The 16703-nt window shown below is 43.9% G+C and overlaps 1 protein-coding gene across 8 annotated transcripts in view; it reads left to right on the forward strand.

The window, feature by feature from the left end:
- Positions 1-16703, forward strand: part of AREL1 (apoptosis resistant E3 ubiquitin protein ligase 1) — a 49381-nt gene extending 32678 nt beyond the window's left edge. For 5 of the 8 annotated variants that reach the window (XM_082451618.1, XM_082451617.1, XM_082451616.1 and 2 more), the window contains exons 11-20: positions 63-184; positions 1266-1341; positions 1871-1980; positions 3296-3475; positions 3649-3774; positions 5484-5613; positions 5701-5759; positions 7995-8084; positions 8503-8678; positions 8788-16617. In XM_082451618.1, coding sequence (XP_082307744.1) covers positions 63-184; positions 1266-1341; positions 1871-1980; positions 3296-3475; positions 3649-3774; positions 5484-5613; positions 5701-5759; positions 7995-8084; positions 8503-8678; positions 8788-8890 — 1172 coding nt within the window. In that variant the 3' untranslated portion in view covers positions 8891-16617. Of the gene's footprint in view, positions 1-62; positions 185-1265; positions 1342-1870; positions 1981-3295; positions 3476-3648; positions 3775-5483; positions 5614-5700; positions 5760-6652; positions 6796-7994; positions 8085-8502; positions 8679-8787 lie in introns of those variants that run through there. The other 3 variants (XM_082451621.1, XM_082451622.1, XM_082451623.1) reach the window with 3 other exon arrangements.

Raw genomic sequence — 16703 nt, forward strand, 5'->3', positions numbered from 1 at the left:
GGTGGCCTGCACAGGTGTCTTATAATGAGGCTGTAATCTTGATGGATCTTGCTGCTCCTTAGGAGGCTCTGAGACCTTTCAGGACAAGGTGAACTTTTTCCAGCGAGAGCTTCGGCAGGTACATATGAAAAGACCACATTCCAAAGTCACCCTGAAGGTCAGCAGACATGCCTTGTTGGAATCGGTGCGTAAAGTTTCATCCCTGTCAAAAGTTGTCAAAATTTTCCAACTAGAAACCTCTGTGATATTTGGTTATATTCTGCAGGTTATCTTTTTTATGAAACCCACATCTCTCTCTTCTTTAAACGTATTAAAGACAGTGTTCTATGCATTTGATTATACTGAATTTGGGGCAGATTTGTTGGAGGTATGTTATTGAAAGGAGAGACTAGTTCACACATTGGCTTTAAAATCAGACTGAACTAGCTCCTGAACAATTTCATGGAACTCCTATTAGTTTGAACTAATCAGATTGCTTCCCTCTTCTTTGCCTTTATTATTTCACCTGTAAAATAAGAAGAGAAAATGCAGACAGATGACTATTTAACTTAAAAGCATTAAGGGCAGGTGGTAAGTTGTTGTTATAGAAGAAAGTTCCTGTTATTGAATCCCGGGAATAGAAGAGCTCTTGTGGGATTAAAAGGAAACGATTTTTGTCGTCACTCTGGCCTGATGGAAAAGGAACACCTGATGTGTGTCTGTCTCCACTACATAGACACTGGCATAGTTCTTACGTTCCTTGAGAATGAGAAGGCCTTGGTCCCTGTCCAGAAAGTGTTTGTGATGTTTAGCTCTGGTAGGTGCTGCTGGAAACCCACCTTCTCCTTGTGGCATGGCTTCCTGTCTGAACCTAGCCTTGTGGCTAAAAATGTCTAGCGGATAGACTGTACTTTACTGAAAACCAAGACTCCTTGGTTCTCTTGCTGACAGCTTACTGATCTGAGCCATTGTTACTTCTTTATTTAAGAGTTTTCTCATTAATAAAATGAGGATTATTAAAAAAAATAAGTTTCAACTTTCCAGTTAGGCAATGGTGTAAATATGAATTAGATTATTTTTGTAATTTTAGATTTCTTCTGGAGATATTTACATTTTAAATATAAGGTGGTAGTATTAAAGCTTATTTATGAGTAATATATTGCCTCCAGGTACTTGTGGTTATTACATGGACAATGGCAATGTTCTTGTGTTTTTGTCTTTAACACCCAAGAGATACCGGCCAGTGTTCTGACAGTTTCCTTTCTTTTTCTTTCACTGCTTTTCAGTCTCTGAAAGCCACTCGGAATTTCTCCATCTCAGATTGGAGCAAGAACTTTGAAGTGGTTTTTCAGGACGAAGAAGGTCAGTTTTGAAATTTCATATTCATCTTTTTTAACTCTCCTTCCCACTCCTCCTTGTCTCCTTACCCCGCATCCACAAAAAACAAAAACAACCCCCCTACACATACTCGCCACCCCTGCCCCAGCTTCTTTTTCCCTGGGAAAAAGAAGTCATGAGTCAAGACAAAAAGGGTGGCATTTACTGGCTAATAGCTTGGTAGACCTTGTAAAGCACATACATACAGGGACTTGGAGGGAGAGTTTGAAGCAGAAGGGCAAAGTAACCTTTGTAGAGAAATGTTGGTTTCCTAGGATCTCTGATCTGTATCCCCACACTAGGAGGCATTAGCTTAGTGATCAGAATACCTTTAATCCTACAAAAAGAGGGGATTTCAATAAAAGTCCATAGCTGAGGTGGGATGGAATGGGGGACACCAAGGTGGTGGAATGCAGGAAGTAAGGATCGGAGAGTATAAAATGATGAATAAATGAACAAAAGTGATAAGAGGTGGTAGGCCAGACTCACTTTTTATTTTTATTATACTTTCCAGCTCTGGACTGGGGAGGACCTCGCCGGGAATGGTTTGAGCTAATCTGCAAAGCACTATTTGACACCACCAATCAGCTCTTCACCCGATTCAGTGACACCAACCAAGCGTTAGTGAGTCTGTGACTTCCGCGTGGGTGGGAGGAAAATGTGGATTGTGTTATAATGAAGAGACTAATAAGAGTTTGAACTAATCAGATTGCCTCCCTCCTCTTTGCCTTCATTATTTCATCTGTAAAATAAGAGAAAATGCAGACAGATGAATATTTAACTTAAAAGCATTATAGTATAGTGGCTATTCTACTCCTTAGTGTTTTAATAATTAAGCCACTTTTCTCAAAACATACCTGAAGCAATTGAACTCTGTACAAGCTCTCTCTCTTTTTTTAAAATTTATTTTATTTATTTATTTTTGGCTGTGTTGGGTCTTCGTTGCTGTGCACGGGCTGTTCTGTAGTTGTGGAGAGCGGGGGCTACTCTTCGTTGCGGTGCGCGGGCTTCTCATTGCGGTGGCTTCTCTTGTTGCAGAGCATGGGCTCTAGGTGTGCGGGCTTCAATAGTTGTGGCTCACGGGCTCTACAATCGTTGTGCTGCACGGGCTTAGTTGCTTCGCGGCATGTGGGATCTTCCTGGACCAGGTCTTGAACCATGTCTCCTGCATTGGCAGGTGGATTCTTAACCACTGTGCCACCAGGGAAGCCCCTGTACAAGATCTTTGACTAGGTGGAGTAGAGAAGTTGACTTTGGCTGAAAGAAGTTCTGGTTTAGGGAAAAGGCATTATATCATCCAGTGATTAACTTCCGTTTGCAGCCAGGGACGATGAAATAAATATAAGATTCTTCAACTTAATGTAAGTCCATCTTTGCCCTTTATCCTCCAATCACTTTTTTTTTTTTTTTAATAAATTTATTTATTTATTTATTTTTGGCTGTGTTGGGTCTTCGTTGCTGCGCACGGGCTTTCTCTAGTTGCGGCAACTGGGGGCTACTCTTCATTGCGGTGCGCGAGCTTCTCATTGCAGTGGCTTCTCTTGTTGTGGAGCATGGGCTCTAGGCATGTGGGCTTCAGTAGTTGTGGCACACATGCTCAGTAGTTGTGGCTCGCAGGCTCTAGAGTGCAGGCTCAGTAGTTGTCACGCACGGGCTTAGGTGCTCCGCGGCATGTGGGATCTTCCCGGACCAGGGCTCGAACCCGTGTCCCCTGCGTTGGCAGGCGGATTCCCAACCACTGCGCCACCAGGGAAGCCCCCTCCAATCACTTTGAATTACTCAGTGGTGGCTACCAAACAACTAATGCCATTTGGATGGGCTCTTTGATCTTAACACTGAAATTCTTGCTCCCTTGGGATAGAGTTGGGGAGGGAGGATCTTCACAGAACTAGGCTTGAAGAAAAATGGCCCAGGGCCTTTTAATCTTTCTCTTTGACAGGTGCATCCCAACCCTAATCGCCCCGCTCATCTGCGCCTAAAGATGTATGAGTTCGCAGGGCGCCTGGTGGGCAAGTGTCTCTATGAGTCCTCTCTAGGAGGCGCCTACAAGCAGTTGGTCCGAGCTCGCTTCACCCGCTCTTTCTTGGCCCAAATCATAGGACTGCGTATGCATTACAAGGTAACTCTTAGGTGTGCATTTTCTACTAAGGCCCCTGGCCATTAACTCTGGAATCTCTCCACCCTCAGCTTATTATTCTTAAGGTTGAAGGGGTAAGTGGTTCCAAGCAGTTACAAATTTCGTTTCTGGGTAAGAGTAGTCATGTTCTGTTCTGTGTCTTTCTGTTTCCTCAGTACTTTGAAACAGATGACCCAGAATTCTACAAATCTAAAGTTTGTTTCATCCTCAACAATGACATGAGTGAGATGGAGCTGGTCTTTGCAGAAGAGAAATATAGCAAATCAGGTCAATTGGATAAGGTGAGAAAGAGAACTGAAGCCTGTGGGTCCCATTTCCCAGCCTCCTCTAGAGCAGGGCTGTCTAGTATAACTTTCTGCAATGATGGAAGTGTTCTCTGTTTGTGCTTTTGAGCACCCAGAATGTGGCTGGTATGACCAAATAACTAAATTTCTAAATGACCACATGTGACTAATGACAACCATATTGGAGAGCATAGCTTTGGGGCATTGCATCCCACACTGTATGGTCTTGGCCTATTTAAGTGGAGCCAAAGACACGTATACCCATCCATCCCACCCATTCCTACTTTCCAGTAGAGAAAGAACTAAGTGATAGTGAAGTGTCACTGCACAAGCAGCTTTGGAAGGGATGACAGTGTCTTTCTTAACATTAGGGGCAGGGATGTAGATGACTCCTATTTTAACACTGTATGTATATATTTTTAAACTTTTTACTAGAAAATTAATGGCCAAAAGTATTTCTGATGAAAATGTGGTTTTGTTTACGTCCTGGGGTTAAATAATATCAAAAGGTAATGATGAAGCTAAAGTTGCAGTCATAAATAATTGAAAGCAAAATAGCGATGACTGAAAATTTGTGATCACTGATAGCACTGAACTGATAATCAGATACCTTTGTGAGCATTGTGGGGATTCCAGCTGACGGCCTTTGCACGTGTGTGGGCGGAGCCTGTCTTCCTGACCCAGCACTGCAAGGTGTCTAGAGTCAGTGGAATACTGAATTAGGGTCCACAGGCCTAGGGGAGTACTGATTTTAAATGGATTTAATATGAATACTAAATCTTAGTAATTTACTACTTAGGCTACTAGTTAGAAATGCTTATACACATAAAATAAAAATATCCAGAATTGTGCACAGTAACAGAAAAAAAGTCTTAACATGTTTAGATCCATTGAGAATCCTTGCTCTGGAGCAAAGTTCCGTCCCTACCATGCTGTCGTCAGAACCTTAAAATCTGATCTTGTAACTAAATGGAGGCCTTCACTACTCACCTATGAAGACAACCATGGTCATTGTACACAGGTTTTCTGGGGTTGTGGCATTAAACTGTGCTTCAGGGCTTCCTCAAAGCTCCCTTAGGAGTTATTTATTGGAAAGAGTGTGCCAATTCTATTTGAGAATCATGCAGTTCAGCTTTTTCTTTGCAGATAGAAAAATCAGGAGCCCAAATATCTAAGTGACTGAAATCCTGTAGCAAGTTAGTCTCCAAGTATCAAGCTGTGGCTTTTTCCATTGACTCACATTGGAAATAGAAGAATGTAGGGAACATCTATGCCCATCTTAGAATTTTTGAGACCTGAAAAGACTTCTTCACTACTTATATGGTTTTATTTATTCTCAATTGGCTCAGGGGTTTAAGAGAAGAGGTCAGTAATGGTTCAATTTTGGATCATAGAAATGTTAAAATATTACTAACAAGGAACCATAATATCTTCCTGTTGCATCACCACTGTTTGACCAGGTCAGAGGAGACTTACTGAGAGACCCACTTCAGAAACAGTAGCGAGGAGAATATATAGCAATAGTGGTAGGAAACCTTAAGCTTAGTAACTAAATAAAACCAAGTGTGTTGAAAACCTGAACGCACAGCAGGAACTTGTGACCATGGTGGAGTTCAATAATGCTGTGTTTGTGGGACATACTGGGCAGATGTCATCTTATACCCTCCAGTCCACATCCTCTCCCTGTCTTTTGCCTCTTCTTTCAGGTCATAGAACTTATGACAGGTGGAGCTCAAACCCCAGTCACCAACGCGAATAAAATCTTCTATTTAAATTTGCTGGCCCAGTATCGGCTGGCCAGTCAAGTGAAAGAGGAAGTGGAACATTTCCTAAAAGGTGGGATCCTGTCTACTCTTGGCTTTGAGGTGAAAATACTTGTATCCATGGTGTGGATATGGCTTTAACTTGGCTACTTTGTTTCAGGCCTGAATGAGTTGGTCCCTGAGAACCTTTTGGCTATTTTTGATGAGAATGAGCTTGAGGTAAGTGCTTACAATTGACACCCCCTATTCTTGGCTTGGTTTTTATTGTGCCCACAGGAACTGGATTACTGCACCTTCTGTTATGAGATGCAGTAGGAAAGCCCTTTAAGAGTTGGTTTTACTTTTGTCACTCTTCCATGCATGGACCCCTTCTCCAGCTTTTAAAAAATTTGAATGTGAAAATTAGGAATCAGCAAGTTACTAATTATGAATAGTAATAATTAATATTTATTCATCAAATATTATTGATACTGGTCAAGTAGTAAAGAATGTTGGTATCCTGCACAGTCTTTGTAAATCCTATGACCTTTAAAGTTGATTTAAGGGAATAATAGAATTTATTTGTTCAAGAGACTGTTTATTGAGTGTCTTCTATATGCCATGTGCTTTTGAGGAACTGGGGAGCTAGGAATGAATAAGACCAAGTCCCTGTCCTCATAGAGCTACATTCTAGTGAAGGAAACAAACCAAAAGATGTGATGTATTTCACAGCTTTGTGTTACAACACTATATAGTTAATATATTCTTATTTTAGATCCTGTAACACCCAAAATGTGACTCTAAGATGGTAAATACCTTGCTATAATTAGCAAAATTGAAGTTCCGTGAACTTCAGTTGTAGACAAAAAATAAAACCAGCTTGCTTTTACCTGCTGCTCACAGATGATACACACAACGCAAGTTACTAGCTTTAGCTTTAACTTCCCGTAGCCTTTATGAGGGGCATGTTTCTATAAACTGTTTCCTATAGGGAGGAAGTTCTTCTTTAAAAATGGGGAAACAAAAAGTAGTTTCAGGTAGTCTTGCACAGTTTTTATTCTTATTAAATTGAATTGGCTTTGAGAACAAGAATCAAAGTCTCATGCAATTTTCAACACGTTTTGTACCTTTAGATATGAAATCTGCATAATGAACTCTCCATCTCTCAGCCTGAAGTTTCTGACAGACCTGTCACCTCTTGCTGTCATTTTCTGGGCTGAGGAACAGCTTCTGGTGTAATTTGTTTTATCCTAAAGCAGAGCATTTGTAACAATTCATAAAGTGCGTAGGAGGAAGGACACAGTCTCTTAACGGTTGTTCCCCATCCTGCTCTTAGTTACTCATTAGCTTAGCAAGTTCTTTTTTTTTTTTTTTTTTTTAATTTTATTTTATTTTTATTTACTTATGGCTGTGTTGGGTCTTCATTTCTGTGCGAGGGCTTCCTCCAGCTGCAGCAAGCGGGGGCCATTCTTCATCACGGTGCGCGGGCCTGTCACTATCGCGGCCTCTCTTGTTGCGGAGCACAGGCTCCAGACGCGCAGGCTCAGTAATTGTGGCTCACGGGCCCAGTTGCTCCGTGGCATGTGGGATCCTCCCGGACCAGGGCTCGAACCCGCGTCCCCTGCATCGGCAGGCGGACTCCCAACCGCTGCGCCACCAGGGAAGCCCAGCAAGTTCTTTTTGAAGGAGCCAAGCTTCTCAGGCTTAATTTGGGCTTTTCTTTTCTTTGATTAGGTTGTTTCATTCTTTATAGCTATTGGATGAGTACTTAGAGTCTGCTAAGTAACTTGCTGGATCTTGAACCAAATTAGGACATCAACAAGATGTTTAGGGTTCTGATGTCATTAATGTTCTCATTTTTTGGCATTCTTTTTCATTTATCTGATCAAGTAGAGGCAGGGCTGAAGGGACGGTAGTAGAAGTTCAATCCAGAAAAGAAGGATGGATCCTGGGAAAAAGGAAAGGCCATCTAACAAATTCATAAATGGGGCCAGGGGTCTTCATGAAAGGGAAAGGGCCTGCTTTTTCCCCTGGTATTCCCAGGCCACATCCAGAGCACACTGTCAGTAAATACTTGGTTCCCTTTCTGTCCTCTGTTTCAATTCAAAATAATATATAGCAGCAGTTCTTAATTAGGGGTGCGCATCAGAAGCCCTTGGGAAACTTTTTCAAAATACACAAGCTTGTAACCTGTCCCTAGAGATTCTGATTCAATAGGTCTGGGGTAAGGCCATAGGCATCTATCTATCTATCTGTTTTTTTTTTTTTTAAGCTGTGTGATTTTTACCACACTGGTTAGGAACCATTGGCCTATTATAATTGATTTTCCTAAAGCAGTATTCTGGCATTATGACCTCACCTTATGTCTCTTTCTTGGTGTTTTCTGTATTCCACATTTTGCATGTTAACGTATTTTGGCCTTATGGTGGGACTTTGCCCCTCTGACTATCCTAGTAACACCTGACTATTCTCCAGCTGCTGATGTGTGGGACTGGGGACATCAGTGTGTCTGACTTCAAAGCCCATGCGGTGGTCGTTGGTGGCTCATGGCATTTCAGAGAAAAGGTAAGTGGGCCAAATTTCTTTTAGTCGAATTTGTGCTGTCTTGTAAGGAAAAAGTTTCAGAAGGAAAAAGTTGAGTAGTCGGAGAAGTAGACATATCAACTGGGAAAAAGTGATATATGTGGGAAAGGCAGGTGGTCATCCAGGCAGACGGGAACCCTGGACCCTAAGGGCTGTCATGCTGCTGCCACAGAGGCAGTACATTGGAAAGGCAGAGAAATAGAACCAAGTAATCAGCGACTACCCTCCTGACCGAGTAACAGTATCAATTCCTTTTAAAGAGGTTGTCGACTCTAGCCATTCCTACCTGCGTGCAGTAACTGGGGCCCACCCCCACTTCAGGATATCCTGTTCCTTCCTCCAGGGGTCAACTCCTAAGCTGCACATAGGTGTGACCCCAGCCTTGTGCTCTCCCTGCCAGGTCATGAGGTGGTTTTGGACCGTGGTATCCAGTTTGACGCAGGAGGAGTTGGCTCGGCTGCTTCAGTTCACAACAGGCTCGTCTCAGCTACCGCCTGGAGGCTTTGCCGCCCTCTGTCCCTCATTCCAGATTATTGCCACCCCGACCCATAGCACGCTACCAACTGCACACACGTGGTGGGTATCTGACTGCCTGGTGCGTGCTGTCACGGGGGATTATCTTTCCAGCCCTTGCCAGTGTTTCTGGTGGTGTGAGTTAATCACTTCTCTCCCCTTGGCCTTCCAGTTTCAACCAGCTGTGCCTCCCTACGTATGACTCATATGAAGAGGTGCACAGGATGCTGCAGCTGGCCATCAGTGAGGGCTGCGAGGGCTTTGGCATGCTCTGACCACTCTCTTGCCATCCACTTGGCTCCCGTGCTTTCTGGAGCATCCGAGTGCACATAACAGACATAACCACTGACCCTAGCATACACAAAACCATCAGCCAGAAGCTGCTGCGTGCTCTCCAGTGTCTGGAGTATTCAGTCACCTACAAGCCTTGTCCTTCCCTCGCCCCCTCCTTTCCCATCTCCCCCCGCCAGGCCACTTTGGCAGGTACATAATCTGAGCAACTCGCTCAGTCATGAGAGGAGGGCCATGCCGCTGTGCTTGCACTTGGTTCTTAGAAGCTCTCAGTAGCCGGAGTGGCACTGGACTACCTCTGATGGTGACTGATAGCACAAAAGGATCTTTTCTGTGGTGTCAGAACTGGAAAAGGAGCTTTCCTTGCAAGCGTTTCTGGAAATGATCATTAATCCACAAAGAAGAACTCCCTAATAAGCTTTCTCTTGACTATGAGCCTGTGAGATAGACAGACCTAAGAATGTGAAAGATAGCTGGGCTGTTGCCTCCAGTGCTGAATGTGATTCTCCTTTAGGCTTATGGGGCACGTCTAGGCACGTGGCTGGCTTGAAGACTACTGATGCTTGTCCCTGAGTTTGTTCTTTACAGTGAGGTGTGGCTGGGCTCGGCCACTTACCTCCAGCTTATGCAGTCTGCTAAGAGCTGAAGATTCTTTAGATTTCTACTGAAGAAAATATTGGAGCAAGAGATTGGGACAGTACGATAGCATGCCACCGATCCCTGGTTCTCTCTTTGCTTGGTGTTCCCTGGCAGCACTAAGGCAAGGGAAAAGGAATCAGTAATTTAATTGCTTCTCACAGGTCCTTAGGGCCAGGACACAGGGAACACACATAGAGGAGATACATCAGATGATAAATAAACACCTAGCTGTCCCAGTTACTTCCTGTCACTCCATCAGTTACCAGCAAGGGCAGCTAAGGAGGGAGGAAGATAAATTAGGTTCACTGTTATGTGATGATTGAAGAGAACCTGCAGCTGTTTCTTGGAAGATGACAACAACCTTTTTCATTACGATTTGAATGAAGATGTGTTCAAGACTCAGAATCTCATTGAATTCCCAAATTTCTGTTTCTAAGAAGGCTTTGCTGCAAGCTACCATTCCCAGTGGGGCAGTCGACTCAGAATATTTACAAGCCATCTTTATTGCCAAAACCAGCAAGTACAAAGAGTCCAGAGATGAGGCGGGACTTGCAGCAGAGCCTTGGCCTCCTGGAAGCACGTCTGAGCCCTCCCGTTCCCAGAGATCATGAGGAACAAGCCTTCCTGCGCTGCTACAATTCCTGCCTGACCTCACTCCTTCGCAGTTGTCATTTGTCCTTCTTGGCATGGGTGCTGACCTCACTCATCCTTGGGGTCTAGGATCCAGCATCAGGGCCTCTGTACCCCAGGGTCCTCCATGCCACACGGTCACTGCTCTCCTCAGGGACCAGGACAAGGTGCTGCTGCCTGCCCCGGTGTTTTCCTGTGGGATATGTACAGGCAAGTTTCATCGTCCGCCGGGAAACATGATGCTGCCCCTCGGGCCCAGAGAGGGTTTCCAGCTGGGGGGCACGTGGGTTGGTTCTGCTGTCTTTGGCTGTTGTTCTTCTTCTGGATTCTGCATTCTCCTCTCCAGAGACTCATGCTGGAGCTCAAGTTGATTTTCTTGGTTAGATCTGTCCTTTTAAGCTCTCGTCATAGCACTTTTCAGAGCATCCTGGGTACCATTGCAGCCCAGCTGCATCCTGCAGTGGTCCTTAGCCCCAAGGTCTTTGTTTAACAAAACCCTTTGGTACTGTTGTGGTTTTCTGTTCTTCTGGTTTACCCTGTCTCTCCTAACTATTCAAAAGTATCTTTGCTCTTTAGGCCTTTCCTTTGACCTTTTTTTCTAATCCTGCTTTGGAACTAGCCAGTGTGGGGAGAGGTACACCATGTCGGAGAGAAGGAAGAGTGTCTGTTACTTCTTGAGCAGTTTTCTATTCACGTTTCTTATTTTGGCCAGTTGTTTTATTTATGCCCTTGTGACCCAGATGCTTGGGGAGCCAACTAACCTCCTGGCCTTTAGTCTCTTCAAAGGAGACCAGGCACCAAGTGAACACCAAGGAAGATATCGGCATGTTTCTAGAACTTCAGCAGAGACCAAGCCCTGCTGCTGCATATTTGTCAGGCCAGACAAAAGGGCCAGACAGTTGCAGCAATAGTGTAAATATTTTGTACAGTAAATAAATGAATGTTTAAAAGGACTAAGGAGCAAGTGACTGCTTTACGTGATGATTCAGGGCTTAAATTGGAGGTGGGGAAGGAAAAGAAAAATTCAGAAATGTTTTTGCATTTCCCCAGTAATGCCTTCAGAAGCAGTCAGCTTGGGCTTCCCTGGTGGTGCAGTGGTTGAGAGTCTGCCTGCCAATGCAGGGGACGTGGGTTCAAGCCCTGGTCTGGGAGGATCCCACATGCCGCGGAGCAACTGGGCCCGTGAGCCACAACTACTGAGCCTGTGCGTCTGGAGCCTGTGCCCCGCAACAAGAGAGGCCGCGACAGTGAGAAGCCCGCGCACCGCGATGAGGAGTGGCCCCCGCTTGCCACAACTAGAGAAAGCCCTCGCATAGAAATGAAGACCCAACACAGCCAAAAAAATAAAATAATTAAAAAAAAAAAAAAGAACTTCCCCAAATTCTGGCAGTCTTTAAGCTAAAAGAACTTCCCAAATTAAAAAAAAAAAAGAGCTTGGGGTTGAATGTACTCCCAGAGCCCTGGCCTGGCCCAGACTTTCTTGCCCTTTCACCCTTCCCTGATTGCTGTCCATGGTGCCAGGCAGGGCCACAGTCCTTGCTTGCACAGAGAGCCAATGGCTGGGACAAGCAAGTGCTTGTGCTCAGCTCCAGAAGAAGAAACCAGTCTGGCAAAAGTAGAGGATGTCTGTTCTCATCAGTCTTTTAAACATTAATTAGTTGTTGTTTTACTACATAAGAGACTCAGTGTAGAAAATTTGGAAATTAAAAAAAAGTACAAGAAAAAAAGTTACTTGCCATCCAGAGGGAGTAACACTTTGGTGGATGGCCTTCTTATTTGCATATAATCACACATGTATTTCTCAATGTGCCCTTGACCCTCCCACAAAAGTTTGCATATGGCAAACAAAAACCCTGTTCCACAAAAGTTTTTGGGTGGTAGGCGGGACCAATTCTTTTCTAACCACAGATAAGCTTGGCAGAAAGAGAAGACCAGACCTCTGATTTGGGCCTTGTAGGAAAAGTGTTAGGGACCCTGACTTTCTTGGGGAAGTAATCATGGTGTCTTTGTGCATTGGTTCCCATTCTGGAAAATCAAAACAAAAATCCCCTTTATAATTGTTTTTCTTTTTGTTTTGTTTTTTGTCATTTTTTGTTAGTTTTTGTTTGTTTTGTTTTGTTTGGCCATGGCGTGTGCCTTGCTGGATCTTAGTTCCCCGAGCAGGGATTGAACCCTGACCCAGCAATGAAAGCACAGAGTCCTAACCACTGGACCGTCAGGGAATTTCTCTGTAATAGTTTTTAAAATACAGATTTTTTTTTTCTCCCCACCCCTACCTCCCAGACCCAGTGGATTGGAATCTTAACTTTAAAATTACTCCTTTAGAGTTCATTCAAGGTACTCCCACCTCATCAAACTCCCTTGAGTGGTATGAGATGTCTTAAACACACAAAACAAAATTCTGTCCCTCCAACTTTACACTTATAGGTTATTTAACAGTCCTATATCATTTACACATGCTGCTCTTGTAGCTTTGAATGGGTCACTATGAACATTCGTCACTGAGTGATTTCATCCCATCATGCAGTTATTCATAAGACTCAAGAGGCTGGTAGAATTGTTCTTGAATTAACACAGTAAAATACTGCCTTCAGCTTCTCATGCACTGTTACCTTCAAGCCACTGCAGCTCAAGCTCTGAGACCTCTGCCCAGCTACACTTCTCTTAGGACACAGTAGAGGTTCTCCAGCAGGTGGCTTGACCAGAGGGCTCCTTACCTCTGCTTTGGCTTCACTTAGGCCCTCAAGCGTAATAGACCAGCTCCAGGTATCCTGTAATTCTTTCTTTTAAAAATGAATAATTCCTTTTTTCTTTTATTTTGAGATGAACATATTAAAAAAAAAAAGGCATACAAGCATGTACAATTTAACAAATAATTATAAGGGAAGCGCACATGTAACCACTATCCAGGAAAGAAAGAAAACATTATAGCACTGCAGAGCAAGTCTCCTCCCACCCTTCTAGAGGTAGCTTTTCCTGACTCTTAGAATAATTGTTTCACCAGTTCCCTTTTGAAACAGCCTGCCCTAAAAAATCACAGTGGGGAGGGGGAAAAAAGAGCCCATGTGATCTCATTTATTTATTTATTTATTTATGGCCCCATTTATTTATGTTGGGTCTTCGTTGCTGTGCACAGGCTTTCACTGCTTTGCGGTGAGCAGGGGCTACTGTTGCAGTGTGCGGGCTTCTCATTGCAGTGACTTCTCTTGTTGCAGAGCACAGGCTCTAGGTGCGCGGGCTTCAGTATTTGTGGTATGCAGGCTCAGTAGTTGTGGCACACAGGCTTAGTTGCTCCGTGGCATGTGGGATCTTCCCGGACCAGGGCTCGAACCCGTGTCACCTGCATTGGCAGGCGGATTCTTAACCACTGCACCACCAGGGAAGTTTTAAAAGTCTTCTGAAACCATTGTTGCCCCATGAGAATCTAGTTCCCGTTCCTGATGCTGAATCTGAGGAATCATATTCAAAGACCACCACGTCTCTCTGCAGAGGTTTTCCCCCAGATATCCTAAATTGGATACTCCTTTGCTTTTATACTCTGAAGAGGTTTTATGGATTGATCTAATGTGATCATGATTCTCTTTGGTGGTCAGCAGCAGGTTCTTGAGTGTAGTAGTATTGAAAATGACTTGGTACTAAATTGTCCCCCAAATTGTGGGATGGGCTAGTATTTCTGATTCAGAGTACTGAATCTGTGCACCTTCTAACAGAAAGCCATCCCAAAGTTCTTGGAGAGCTTAGGTTTTTGCTTGGAGTACAAAGGGAGGGGATTTAGAAATCTGCAGAGGCTATGGTGATGATCTTGGTCTGTATGTGATAGAGAGGTGCTGCTAGTTGGGATATGCCTTGCTACAGATACCTTCCTCACCCCCCAGATCAATTCACTTAATGTTGCTTGTATATGAATACTTTGTGGTGGCCACAGCAGGGACCTGGTTCGCTGTGGTGAACTCAGGTGTGGTCTCTACAAGATGCTCAGTGAATTCCTGGTGAGGAGATGTAGAGGACACAGTCTCTTTCGAGAAGTCAGAGGAGTGATAGCTATAGTTCTTTTGATATGGCATCAGAGGTGGCCTTAGCAAAGTTGTCCAGGTTGTCAGTAGGGTCCTGGCTTGTTAATACCAGCCAGCAGCCACAGCTTCTTAAACACAAGGTGGAGATAATGTTGATACGTCTAGGGGCAGGGATCAAACACACTAGCACAGAACCAGAGCATCTAGTCACCTTGCAAGAACAGTAGGAGGCTCCCCTTGTAGTCTTCCTTCAGGGAGATGATGGATAATTTATCCAGGATGAAGCCTGTGGATATGGTTGCTACTTCCTTGCAGTCCCCAGTTAGCAGGCCAGCATGGCCTTTGTAGTCTTTGATGGCCATGAATGCCTTAAACCATGTTTGGCTGGCCAACCAGGCAACTTTCCAAGTGAGCAAGGTCTTAGGACTTCATCTCTTAGGGGTGACTCTAGGAAGAAGTCACTCGAGCTAAGTGAGGATATAAATTTCTTTTACAAACTTCATTGTGTCCTAGACCAGGTGGCTCCTCCTGATGATAGGAACCTACTTGTATCCTATGTTTCTGACTCCAGAGCCCCTGGGCCTCCAGCCTCCCCTGCAGGACAGGCATCTCCTGTCATTTGGCCTTTTCTAAAAGAAGATGCCCTTGAATGCTTTTGCATCAAGTGTGCAGAATGGAACCCTGAAAGGGTAGAGAGCCATGAATTGATGAGCTTGAACGTTCATATTTTATTTTTAACTCCCACGGTTCAACCTTGGGCAAGACAATCTTCTAGTATTAGTTTTCTGACCTGCAAAATGATGTTGTTAACTAAAGAAAATTGACTAATAACTTGGAGCCCTTGGAAAAGTTTTCCTATATATAGTATGTGTGATACCATATTGATTGTGGCTTAGGGCCCTGGTAATTTCCACAGCAGGAGACTCTATGGATCTGGGGGCAGTAGGGGATGCTAGAGTGGATGACTGGTATGGGGTGGGGCTCTTGCTCCACCTTGCCATGTCCAGGCAGGCCAGAGAGAATGGGTATTCAGGACACCTAGTCCAAACACCTGTGAAGAAGACCCCAGGTCAGAGGAGACCACCTCTCTCTTCTTCATGTGACCCTCCAAAGGCCAGAGGAAGTATTTGAAGGGACTGCATCTCAAGCCATGTCATGTGATAAGCAACCTAATACCCTTGACTTTCCTTAACTCACCTGATCACTGAATCATAATAATAGCTACCGATTTTTGAGCTCTTCCCTTATGCTAGGAGCTTTAATATATATTGTCTCATGTTGACAATGACCCTGCAAGGTAAGTCTTGTTTTCTCCATTCTACACGAGACACAATTGAGACTCAGAAAGGATAAGTAGCTGCCAAGGTTCCTTAGCTAGTAAGTGGCAGAGCAGTATTTGAACATGGGTCTGTTTTATGTCAAAGCCCGAACTCTTTCCACATTGCTGGTTTGTCTCTAGCCGGTTAGCTTAGACTAAGAAACAACCCAAGCACTGGGCCACCTGTGTTCACTGACTGTCTCACATTCACTTGGTGACACTGTGTGACAGATGAATACTTTACCTTTGTTTACCTGTCAGTCATTTGAGGCTTTGGGGTTTATGAGGAGAAGGCCCTATTGATTCAGCATAGAGAGCGTCTAAGAGATAGAGCTATTGGCAGTAGCTTTAAAATTTTTTTGCGTAGAAAGTTCCAAAGAAAACCAGCTAATGACTTGAGTGAAGTGACTTCCAAGTTTAAATGAATCCTGCATAAAGTGTACAAGACACCCTTGAGGATATAACTGAGGAAGAATATGCTGAAATTTTAATATCCCCACTTTGGTTGAAAATCCATAGGTTGCATGCAAATGAAATACTAGAATGAGGTCCGACATGCTACCCGATACCCTGATGTTTATCTCTGGTAACTAAGTCTTCAGAAAAAGACTCATTTAAATAAATCTTTTGTCTCTAGACTCTCCTCACATGAAACGCAGCACCGTTTGGCATAGGGCAAATCTCTGGTGGTTATCTTGCTGAGGAAGTAAACATTTTCAAGAATGCCAGAGTTAAAGGGAGACACACACCTCAGACAAGACTGACTCTATTGGAAATATAAACATAGTATCTTCTGCAGGGTGAGGGGTCCTGTGCCTCTCTAGGGTGAGGTCACTGTTTCTGTGGATTTGCACATGGAGGAGTCTTTCTGAATCTTCCCATCTTTTGATGGACCAACAGTGTTCCCTCTCTACTCAGAACTCCCACTCGAAGGAGTTGCCAAGACAGTCTTCTGTTTGCCCATTAGCAGAGTCAGGGATATCAGTATTTGCAAGCCAGCTGGAGAGCCTTTGATGGTGTTGAAAACAAAATGTTGTGTTATTATGTAAGAGGAAGATTATGTGTGTGTCATCATTTTGTGCTAGTTCTCATAAATCCTGGTCTAATCCTACTCTCAAGTTGTCATTTCATTTCCTATAAGTGTACCCCTTGCCCCCACTACCAAAAAAAAAAAAACCTGATGTTTCTGTTCCATCA

This window comes from Balaenoptera physalus (genome assembly GCF_965194825.1).
Source record: "Balaenoptera physalus genome assembly, chromosome: 2".
In the NCBI taxonomy this organism is placed as follows: Eukaryota; Metazoa; Chordata; class Mammalia; order Artiodactyla; family Balaenopteridae; genus Balaenoptera; species Balaenoptera physalus.